At 43.7% G+C, this 12478-nt stretch overlaps 1 protein-coding gene across 1 annotated transcript in view; it reads left to right on the top strand.

Annotated features, from left to right (window-relative positions):
• Window positions 1-12478, top strand: part of SHPRH (SNF2 histone linker PHD RING helicase) — a 331612-nt gene that overhangs the window by 205847 nt on the left and 113287 nt on the right. Inside the window, 1 exon segment of the mRNA XM_030194974.1 lies at window positions 9087-9260. Coding sequence (XP_030050834.1) covers window positions 9087-9260 — 174 coding nt within the window.

The following is a 12478-nucleotide window of genomic DNA, read 5'->3' as shown; positions in this document are numbered from 1 at the left end:
TTAGGAGTGAGGTTCATGCATGCCATGGTATGTGCAGAACTAACCTGAGAAATTGCCCCTGCAGAATAGTAAATAGGATTTTTTTGCCAGTGGGAAACCCTGATAGAGCTCTTTGCATCCCCTCTGTACAGGAAAGATCCTCAGTTCTCTTCCAGGATTGGAGTGAGGGTATTTTGTATGCTTATTAAATGATAGCTTTAGATGGCCTTTAAAACCAACTCTTTTAGGTTTACTTCTGTGTAGTTAGGGCTTATCACAATGTAGGATGTAAAACCATTTCTTTTACACCCTAAGGGGTGAAGTTATCAAGAGGTTGTTTGTTTGTTTGTTTTTTTTGTTTTTTTGTTTTTTTACTGTTAACCTGAGTTGTTAGTAACTAGATCTCATTGTTTAAAATGAGACCTATGGTAAAATAACACTTCTTAACTAGGGTTGTCCATCAATGGTTGATTGCGATTACAATTTTTATTCACATGGATGGTCACGTCAGCCTGATGTAAACCAGCTGGAATAAATTTAGCATGTACACGTGGAGGCGTATTTTCAAAGCACTTAGACTTGCAAAGTAACCTGTGGAACTTTGTGCTTTGAAAATGAGCCTCATAGTTCACTTTTGTTTTTTTTTATTAATCCTAAACATTCAACCAATAACTTTGATTCCATCTCCTCCCATCTCCCTCTCCTCCCTTGGCTTCCCTCCCCTGGTACTACCTCCCTTCCCTCTATCCATGACTACCATTTTTGCCTTCTGTTTTTTCTCCCCTCTCTTCTGTGGGCACCATCTCCCTTCTTTGATTCTTCCATCCCCTATTTCTAACATCTGTATTCCTCCCCCCCCCCCCCCCCCCCTCCCCCCCCCCCCCCCCCCCCCCCCCGAGGTCCCCATCTTTCTTTCTCTCTCTCTTCCTTTTTTTCTCCTGACAGATCTCTCTCTGTCTCTCTAGCACCCCCTTACCGTGCATCTCCCGCTCTTCTCTGTCATGGCCCTCTCCTCCCCCGCATCTCTGGCTTTGCTACTGTTTCTCCCGCTGCAGCTGCCCCTCTGCCTCGCATCTCTGGCTCTTCTCCTCTTTCTCCCACTGTTGCCCCTTCCTTCCTCAAATCTCCTCGCTCTTCTCTTTCTACTGCCATCGCTGCCACCCCCCCCCCCCCCCTCCCGTGGGCATGGTCTGTATCTTTCTCCCTTCTTTTCTGCTTGCAGTGCGAACTCATCTTACCTCTCCAGAAGCCCCCTCTCCTCTGCAACTCCATCTCCCTGCTCCTCACAGCCGCTGCAGTGAAAGCATACTGCTATATCGCTGAGGCCTCTCTGTAACAGGAAGTTCCACCTCATCTGACAGAAATTCCTATTTCAGAGAGGCTTGGTGATATGCAACATGCTTTGAATGCAGTGACCTTGAAAAACAGGGAGAAAGAGCTGGAGAGAAGTGTGCCTCAGAAGAAAGAAGAAGTACAGGCAGTGCAATGCTGGATGTTTACAGGTGGGGGGAGAAAGGCATTAACTTGCATTAAAATTTTAAGGTGTTAATCACGTTATTAACGCATTATATTACAGCCCTAACAGTAGCCCACATTAATAATTTGAGCCATCAGACTTCTGTAAACTGAAATATCTGACATAGAAGGCCTTATTTTTGTTGAGGGTCACGTTGGCAAGTAGAGTTAGTAAGCTCCAGGCCTTAGAGAAAGATCCACCTTACACAAACTTTTCAATAGTAGGGTGGTTCCACTCACTTATCGAAGGTTCTTACTGAAAGTGGTGTCAGATTTTCATCTTAACCAGTCAATAATCTTTCCAACGTTTTTTCCCAGATCATATGCCCACAATAGTGAATGTGCCTTGCATACACTTAGCCTTCTATCTGTAGTGAACTAAAGCCCTTAGAAAGTCCATCCACCTTTTTTGTTTTTTGATCTTAATAAATCTGGGACTAATATGGTCAAGCATGTATTATTCAGTTGGCTATCAAATTGTCTATTAAAAGAATTCTGAAAGGGATTGCTGAACAGCTGGATGCCACTTCAATGATGGCATGGCAGAATTGATTAGCACTGGACATGTACTGGTGGAAAAAGGCAAAGGTTGCCAGATGTTTGGAGAATTTTGTTGTACATATATCCCGAACAATACAGCCCCGATGGAAGTATTACCAACGGCATTGGCCGGACTGACAGCCTTATCAAAAGAACTGGCCGAGAATTCAGGCTTTGATGATCCATTTACCAAATGGATGGAAGAAACTGGAGTGGCCCTGATTTCTTCAGTATTGACTTCTGTTGCTGTGGCCGCACGCAGCCTATTTCAAAGACTTATTGATGCGACCTTAACAAAGACTATGTACCAGTATGAAGAACCTGATGATGATGGGGATAATAGCCAGGCTTAGACTGTATAGCCTCCATTGGTATATAACAATCTCAAGACTACATGAATTTCTAGGACTGAAAGAAGGAGTCTTGGAGAGGAATCTACCTTAACTTGAGTAAAATATGTAATAATGATAAACCCTAGGTTAGCAAAACATTTTTTTACATTGTCTCTTATTTGCCTACGTTCGGGTGGGCTTGAACATGGAGTTATATATCAAGGCTCATAATTTTAGAACCATGATAGTATCGGGGCCAACCTGAAGTCAACCTCCATGGAAGATATCTAAACATTTGCAACATGGGCTTACCCATTCATATCTCATTGTTTGGAGATCAGTTCCTGACGTGATAGTAGATTAGGTTATTCTGTCCTGCAAGAAATCGCTTTCATGCATAGAATCCAACTCCAACCCTTCCTACGGCCTATTATCTAGCATTTAAGATAGTCATTAACAAAGGCAATCAAGGATATTGCTAACAAAAACAAGTTAGTGATGAGTGATGTTGGCAGTCTCTTTGTTTTCTGTCCTCCTTTTTTTATTGAAGGCAACATGTAGCCAGGGATTCTCATCGGTAAGATCTTCCTGACCTACATCTGGAGAGCCTTGTATACCAATGCCTGTAGTATAGGAAACACATTTCTAGATCCAGAGGCTACAGTGATAGAACCGACTTGGATTTAGGGCTGTCATGTAGATGTGGTTCATGGAGAACCATGAGTGGGATATAGTTATACCTGGCTATAATCTATTCAGGAAGAAAGGGTATGAAAGAGGTGGAAGAATGGCATAATATATTAAATAATATTAAAGTGGACTGAATTGCAGGACATATGGGTAAGGAAGAAGCACTGTGGGTTAAACTGGTAGAGGGAAAAGAAAATGTTTTTACATTGGTGTAATATACAGGTCACTTCACAGTCAGAGAAGAAATGGACAAAGACTCAGTGGCGTACCAAGGGCGGCGGGGGCGGTCTGCCCCGGGTGTCAGCGGGTGGGGGGGTGCTCCGCTGGCGCCCCAGTCCCCACCATGCCTACCAGCTCCGTCGCCAGACGACCCTCTTCTACCACCCGGCACCTGACCTAGCCTTTAAAAAAAATCTCTGAAGTGCTGCACGGCGCCTTGCGTCTGCTCTGGGTGTAAGGAAGAAAAATCGCCTCGTCGGCCTGCCTTACCTCACTGTGTCCCGCCCTCTGATGTAACTTCCTATTTCCATGAGGGCAGGACACAGTGAGGGAAGCCGGCCGATGAGGCGATTTATCCCACCTGAGCCCCCGGAGCTACTGTTAGTGATATGCAATTTATCCTTAAAATCGAGCGTGGTACCAGAAGATTGGAGGGTGGCCAATGTAATGCCGATTTTTAAAAAAGGTTCCAGGGGAGATCCGGGAAATTATAGACCAATGAGTCTGACGTCGGTGCCGGGGAAAATGGTAGAGGCTATTATCAAAAGCAAAATTACAGAGCACATCCAAGGACATGGATTACTGAGACCAAGTCAGCACGGCTTTTGTGTGGGGAAATCTTGCCTGACCAATTAACTTCAATTCTTTGAAGGAGTAAACAAACATGTGGACAAAGGGGAGCCGGTTGATATTGTGTATCTGGATTTTCAAAAGGCGATTGACAAGGTACCTCATGAAAGGCTACAGAGGAAATTGGAGGGTCATGGGATAGGAGGAAATGTCCTATTGTGTATTAAAAACTAGTTGAAGGATAGGAAACAGAGAGTGGGGTTAAATGGGCAGTATTCACAATGGAGAAGGGTAGTTAGTGGGGTTCCTCAGGGGTCTGTGCTAAGACCGCTGCTTTTTAATATATTTATAAATGATTTAGAGATGGGAGTAACTAGCGAGGTAATTAAATTTGCTGATGACACAAAGTTAATCAAAGTGGTTAATTCGCGAGAGGATTGTGAAAACTTACAGAAGGACCTTACGAGACTGGGAGACTGGGCGGCTAAATGGCAGATAATGTTTAATGTGAGCAAGTGCAAGGTGATGCATGTGGGAAAAAAGAACCCAAATTATAGCTACATCATGCAAGGTTCCACGTTAGGAGTTACAGACCAAGAAAGGGATCTGGGTATTGTCGATAATACACTGAAACCTTCTGCTCAGTGTGCTGCTGCGGCTAGGAAAGCAAATAGAATGTTGGGTATTATTAGGAAAGATATGGAAAACAGGTGTGAGGATGTTATAATGCCGTTGTATCGCTCCATGGTGCGACCGCACCTTGAGTATTGTGTTCAATTCTGATCACCGCATCTCAAGAAAGATATAGTAGAATTGGAAAAGGTGCAGCGAAGGGCGACTAAATGATAGAGGGGATGGAACTACTTCCCTATGAAGAAAGACTAGGGAAGCTAGAGCTTTTCAGCTTGGAGAAGAGACGGCTGAGGGGAGACATGATAGAGGTATATAAAATAATGAGTGGAGTGGAACAGGTGGATGTGAAGTGTCTGTTCACGCTTTCCAAAAATACTAGGACTAGGGGGCATGCGATGAAACTACAGTGTAGTAAATTTAAAACAAATCAGAGAAAATGTTTCTTCACCCAATGCATAATTAAACTCTGGAATCCGTTGCCGGTGAAGGTGGTTAGCTTAGCAGAGTTTAAAAAGGGGTTAGACGGTTTCCTAAAGGACAAGTCCATAAACCACTACTAAATGGACTTGGGAAAAATCCACAATTCCAGGAATAACATGTATAGAATGTTTGTACGTTTGGGAAGTTTGCCAGGTGCCCTTGGCCTGGATTGGCCGCTGTCATGGACAGGATGCTGGGCTCGATGGACCCTTGGCCTTTTCCCAGTGTGGCATTACTTGTGTACTTATCCAATGAGATACCAGCAGATCTTGAAGGTTTCCTGTGTTAATTTAGATTTATGTTCATTGAAACTTAGGCGTATAGGTCAACTAGTATGCCCTATGTAAATCAATGAACATGGGCATTCAATCGCATAAACTAAATTACCAGTAGTAATGTAATTTATGCAACTGAATGTCCATGTTCATTGATTTACATAGGGTGAACTAGTAGACCTTACGCCTAAGGCTCAATGAACATAAATCTAAAATTAACACAGGGAATCTTCAATCTCCACTGGTATCTCATTGGATGGACAAACATCACACAGTTCAGGAAATCAGGTAGTGGGTTTTGGAACAGGTAGAGATTGGGTGGGAGGGTAGAAACTGTGAAAGGATTCTTAATTACAGAGAACAGCTGATTTTTTTCTTTACATTCAGCCATCTGGGTCTTAATGCCCAGGTAGAATCTGTCCTTTGACTGTAGACTGTGATTGGTGAAGGGTTAAACAGCTGACTTTATAATCCAGTAAATGATTTTCCAGCACCATCTTGACCGTGAGAATACGGTCAGCAGGATGGCTCTGGCAGATTGAACAGTAAGGAGACCTTGAAGATTAAGGGGGCTTTTTTCTTATTGATAGCAAGAGCTTTGGTTAATGTATGTTTTTAATTTTGTAAGGGGCATATCCATGGCGAAACATGAATCATGTCGGATGAATGTCCCCTGAGCCAACAAAGATAAGTTGATAAACTCTAAGACATTTAAAAGAACAGTTTTTTCTATATAAATAATATGAGAGAAAATCATTCATCAAAATATTGACATTTTTTGTATTTCTTTCCCCCCCCCCCCCCCCCCCCCCCCTTTTTTTTTTTTTTGTTTAAAGGCAGCCTATAGCTAAGGATTCCCATATGAGGACTGGTTGTCATCTGAGAAAATAAAATTGCTGAGATGTAACAGATGTTTATCAAGGATAGTAGGATATTAATATAACCCTCCCACCATATCAGAAGTTGGGTTTTCCTAATTATTACAAAAACAGAACTGAAGTGGCCTATGCAATAATATAGACAGCCTACATATAAACATTTTGGATGACATTTTATTTATTTATTTATTTTTAGCGCATTTCTACCCCACATTTTCCCACAAGTGCAGGCACAATGTGGCTTACAGTAATGGATGAAACAATACAATAGGAAAGGTAAAACTTAGAATGACAGATTTAACAGAGAATTATCATGGAAAGGTAAATTGTTCAGCATGAGCCGTGGGTCAGAGTCCCCCGTCAGCCGATAACAGGAGAGTCAATGGCCGGGCTCAGTAGGGAGTAGGCTTTTGAAAATAGGAATGTCTTTTAAGAACTTCTTGAATAGTTGATGGTCGGATATCCCTTTTACTTGCTTCGGCAGTTCATTCCAATGTTTTGCACTGGTGTACGAGAAAGTCGAGGCAAACATACGCTTGTATCTGACTTTCTTACTGCTGGGATAGCACAGACAGAGAAAGTTGCGTGATGACAACAGAGCATTTCTAGGGGGCAGGTCGACTAGGTTGAGCATGTACTCTGGGGCCTCTCCGAATATGACCTTGTGCGTTAAAGAACAGATCTTGAGAAGTTGATGCGATCTTTGACAGGAAGCCAATGTTGGGTGAAATGCAGAGGTTGTGCATGGGCAAAGCGTGATTTGCCTAGAATTAATCTAGCGGCCGTGTTCTGGGCTGTCTGGAGCTTTCTTAGTAAGTAGTCATGGCAGCCAGCGTATATCCCGCTGCAGTAGTCAAGGTGAGAGAGGACCAGCCAGTGAACGAGAGTACGGAGGAGATCTCTAGGCAGTCAATTTCTAATACGCTTCAGACGCCACATTGCAAAAAACATTCTCTTCACAAAAGCCTTCACTTGATTCTCCATAAGCAAGTGGTTGTCTAGCTCAACCCCAAGGATTTTCAGGCTATTTAAGATGGGAAGCTTAAAGGCATTGACATCGAGTGAGGTGGAAATGACTTTATTGTGTTGAGATGAAAGCAGAAGACAATGTGTTTTGTCTTCATTAATTTTAAATTGAAATACATTTGCTCAAGAGGTTAAGATGGAAAAGCTAGCCTCGATCTTATCATGGATCTCTGGTCAAGGTGGAGGTAAAAGGGATGTAGATGGTTACATCATCTGCATAAATAAATGGGTTTAGATCCTGTTTGGCAAGCGCTTCCGCCAGAGGGGTCAGCATCAGGTTGAAGAGGGTCGGAGAGAGAGGAGATCCCTGGGGTACTCCACAGTGAGACTTCCAAGGTGCAGAAATAGTAGAATTGGCTTTTACTTGGTACGTTCGTGAAGCCAGAAAACCCCTAAACCAGTGAAGCACATTACCGCCAATTCCAAAAGTGTCCATAAGAAAGGTTAAAAGCTCATGGTCCACCATGTCAAAAGCAGTGGACATGTCAAACTGTAACAATAATATTTTTCCGATCCAAAGACATTTCTCTCTTAAAAGTGATGACTGCTATCCTGCTGTCCTGTATAGGTATAGCAAGTTGCTGACCTATAGCCTCTCCCACATACCTCTAAAACCAATTAAGAATATGGGACACCAACACTACCAAAAATAAAACTCAGTTTAAATGAAAATTGAACATTATTTCTGAGCCATTCTGGAAGGGGCAGTAAGCCAGCAAAAATACTTCAGTTAAACAAAGTGTGAGGGAATGAGTGGTATAGCGGCAGGTGTCCCTAAGAACACTCTCACTGAGGTTGAAATTTAGCCACCTTACAACAGGTGACACTAACTTCCATGCCAGAGGCAGAGTCAGAGGGTTAGGGCTCCGGCCAGGGGGTGGTTAGATGCTCTGAACAGAGAAACCCTGAGTGAAGAAGTCTCAAGGAAGAGCCCTGAGCAAGGATCCTCCCAAGGAGTTCTGGGCTTGGCTGCAGTACCTGAAAAGAGTTCCAGGGAAGAGGAGTGGTCCTAGCTCAGACCTTTTTCATTCCTGTGTGATAAGAAGTCTTAAGTCTATGCCTCCAAGGATTTCCAGAATTGTGTGATCACAAGTGAGGTAACTGAAGACTGCCAAGGTAGGCTAATTATCCTTTGCCTATTGGAACTGTGGTTGTGATAAAGGAAGTTGGTGCATGTTGAAGAGTGTAGCCAATCCAGGGGCAGGCTGCTGGAATTGGGACTGTTTTTGAGAGACTTTAATTAGAAGTACCAATCCTGTGAATAAATAGGGCTGATTATTCTCCTTGTATGTACTTAAAAGTATTTTGACACTTACCTGCAACCTATGTGTGAGTCTGCCACATTTGTGTGAGGTCCTGCAGATAGCCATGAGTCACGCTATCATACAAGGGTATTTGAAAGGGGAAAACAAAAGGAAATATTGAACTTTCATCCTTGAGCCTTGTTTCAAATTCTTCACTTTATTTTTTTTCTGTAAGCTCATCATTCACTCTTTTTTTGTGTGTGTTTGTAAATTTATTTTGTCGCATAATATTCCATTAAGTAAAAATTTTCTAGTCACCAAGAGAGTAATGTATTTAAGGATTCATCTAGATTTAGGTGATCTAAATGCTGGTATTCTAGTCATTTTCACAGTTATGAATTTATGCAAGTAAATGAGCAGTTTCTGGGGAGGCAGTATTCTGTAAGTATGAGAGAAAATTCAGTGGCATGTACATTGGATGTGGGCATTCATATGGGTAGGGTGCTCATTTATACACATTGATTATAAAATGTGCATTTTTTAACAATATTGGCCTGTATTTTGACCCATTATGCTAGAATAGGCTCCAAATAGACCTGTTCTTGGCGCCTAAAAATAGGCACTGTTTTATGAAATTACGCTTCTCTTGGCAACAAGCTTCTGGATTGAGTTCCTCTAATGACTGGTATTGTTTTTAATTACAAGGTTTCGTGACTGCCGGGGCCTTCAATACTTACTAACAACACAGATGGACGAGTTAAAGAAATTCCAGAAACTCGTGAGGGAAGCTGTAAAGAATCTAGAAGGTCCTCCCTCCCAAGAGGTCATTCAGGCAGCCACCATCTGCCATCTGCGGCCTGTCAGGCTTCCTCTGAACAAGTACGGTGAAGACCAGGCTGTCAAGATACTGTTGGGGAGAGAGTAATGTGATGTTCTGTTACTTCATGTGCATGATCAAAAAAAAAAAGCGCACCTAATAACAAATATCTTGCAGTTCTGAGATCGTAATGGAGGGGAGCTAGTGGGTAAGATAAGTCCATCATCCTTGGCATTCATTGCATTCATCAAGTCTTTGAAAATAATGAGGAAAGCAAGGTCTAGGGCAGGCTTGTCCAATGTATCAGGGACCACATTTTACATTTTCTAACATTTGGAGGGCAGAAACTTGCAGAAGGAAATCGTGAGTTACACATTATTTTATTTAATTTACTATGGGGCTCATTTTCAAAAGAGAAAAGCATCCAAAAAGTGTCATAAATTACCATTTGGACGGATTTCTTCTCAAAACGTCCAAATCAGTATTTTCAAAACCTGTTTTGCAGACATACGTCTATGCATTTTGCCTCCAGTGCGTCCAAATCACAAGGGAGCATGAGAGGGGTGTTTCAAAGGTGGGATTAGGGTGGGCTCCTCTCCTTCCCCAAAAATATGTGAATAAAAATAGTACTCACCGGTACCTGGGACAGCCTGAGATGTTATTGCCAGATCCATTAGAGTGGCATTCAGGTCCCTGAAGTAGTGTAGTGGTGGGTGCAATGCACTATAGATAGTTGGACCAAGACCCATACCTCCCTCTACCTGTTAGACTTGTGGTAGAAACTGTGAGCCCTCAACAACTCACCAGAAACCCTCTGAACCCATATATAGGTTCCCCCTTCACCCATTAGGGCTATTGTTTGGGCGTACAGTTGAGAGTAGTAGGCTTTGGAGGGCTCAGCAGCAAGATAAGGGAGCAACAATGAGATATGTACCTGGGAGTATTGTGAAGATGATGAGGTTATTGTGAAGAGGAAGCTCCCACCTCAGGATCCCAGGTTCCTCTTTCACTCAGGGTGAGCTGGTTCTCAATATGCAGATTTATGCAAATTAATCTACTACCCTTTTCTGCTCAGGGTGACCTGCTTCTCAAAAGGCAAACATAGTCAGGTCTCACCAATCAGGCTATTTTCATACACATCTTATTCCAGCCTCTGGGGCACACTTCTTTTAGCTTAAACACTTTCACAAGCTTAAACAGTTCTTCCAGCTTAACCATTTCATTTCTTCCTACTCAGTGCAATCTTCCATTTTAAACATTGCTTCTTGCACAGTTCAATATCCATAGATTTCTTCCCCCTGAGCCCTCTCACACAGGCATTTGGGCTCAGTACTAACTCAGTCCCTGGACACACAGTCCCTCCTTGTAGCACCCAGCTCTAGACACACAGTCTCTTCATCTTGGACACACAGTCCCTCTTCACTGTTCTAGACACACAGTCTTTTCCTCTTGGACACACAGTCCCTCTTCACTGTTCTAGACACACAGTCTTTTCAGCTGGGACACCCAGTACCTCCTTGAACACATAGTTCTTATTCTTGATACTCTAGGGCCTTCTTACCCCAGCCAGCTTCCTTCTTGGGAACACACAGTTCTACCCCCAGTCCAAAGGGCACAGCCAGTACTTCTCATGTAGGGTTACCATTCGTCCGGATTTCCCCGGACATGTCCTCTTTTTGAGGGCATGTCCGGGGTGTCCGGCGGGTTTTGGCCGCACGCACGTTTGTCCGGATTTCTGGACAAACGTGCGTGCGGGAGGGCGTGCACAGCCTGCACAGACCGGCAATAGCGCTCCCCAGTCCGTCCTCCCCACCGCTGTCGTAGAGAACGCCGCTAACGTCAAGTAGGAGCCTGCACAGGCCTCGCGCTCCAACAGCCCACTTAGCTACAGCCTACAATGATTCCCCCAGGACCTTGGAGAAGCTGCTCCTATTGGTGGCCTTGAACATTGCGTCCAATCAGAGGAGAGGAAGGCGGGAGCTGTTGTGTGATTGGCCGGCTGCTGTAAAGTTTGTGTAGTCGTCGCGATGCTAGCGGGTCCGACTCCCGGACTTTGGACGCTTTTAGGCTGCAGGCAGTGCATTCTAAAACGCTTCAGAGAGGCAGGCAGTGTGAGAGCTCCGGGGTTAGGGTGAACTGTCTGAGGGGTGTCGGTAACGTCAGTAATCAACAGCAATAAAACATAGAAACGAAAATTAAAAGACACCTTTTTGTTGCTAAAATAACACCGTTACTGCAAAGCTGCCAAGTTACCCAGTAAAGAAGTGATACTTCTTGGAGATGACTGGGGAGGGAAGGTGATGGGGGGAGGAGGGGGGTGACCGGGGGAGGGGAATATGCGTCAGGGGCGGGGCGAGGGTGTGAAAGGGGCGGGACAGGGGGCGTGAAAGGGGCGGGGCAGGGGGCGTGAAAAGGGGCGGGGCAAGTGTCCTCTTTTTATGAGGACAAAAAATGGTAACCCTATTCTCATGGGGATCCCTCTGCTTCAGTTACCTGCCCTCTTCTTCAGCTGCCAGCTCTCCTTTCTCCCTCACAACTCAGGTGGAGTATAAGTGGTTAATAGCCAAACAGGACCCAGCCCATAACCTGCTGCACCTGTTTCTATCCCCAGGACTCCCCTCGGTCCTAGCGACCTCCTGCTATACACCCCTTACTGGCTCCCTTTAGTGACTCATCCCAGCCCTTCTCCCTGGACATTTTAGGGGAACAGCGCCCTCTAGGGGCCTAACCAGGGTAGGACAGCCTCTTCCTTCTCACAGTATGTATATGAAGTCCATTGCAGTGCCCGCTAGTGTTCTGCGTTGCTGTCCTGGAATGTCTGGGGGACCAATCTACTAAAAATGGTGGCCCCTCCTACATCCCAATGGCTTGATTTTCTCTGTTTTTCATTTGTACACTTTTATTTTTCTTGAAAATGGCCAGAAAAGATAAATACACGGAACACAAAACCTTGTTACAAATTTAAAAAAAAAAAAAAATAGATGTTTTGCTTTTTTGAAAAACATTTGGATTTGGGACGTTTAGTGTAAAACGTCCGAAGTCCAACTTAGACGTCATATCGAAAATGCCCCCCCCCCCCCCCCCCACATGTAACTATACAAAGTGATAAAATGAAACAAATCAAAAGCATTAACATTTATTACACATAGTGCTATTAATTTTGGCACTCATATAAGCATCTTTACATATTTATTGTACATTAGAAAAGGATATTGTTAACTTTGTATGCTGCTCATTCATGGGTTTAGCCAAGTTAATGAGATATTTGACACTGCTTCTG

The sequence above is a fragment of the Microcaecilia unicolor genome, chromosome 3 (genome assembly GCF_901765095.1).
Source record: "Microcaecilia unicolor chromosome 3, aMicUni1.1, whole genome shotgun sequence".
Lineage (NCBI taxonomy): Eukaryota > Metazoa > Chordata > Amphibia > Gymnophiona > Siphonopidae > Microcaecilia > Microcaecilia unicolor.
The sequence above is the reverse complement of the archived record's forward strand: the minus strand, read 5'-3'. Positions and strand labels throughout refer to the sequence as shown.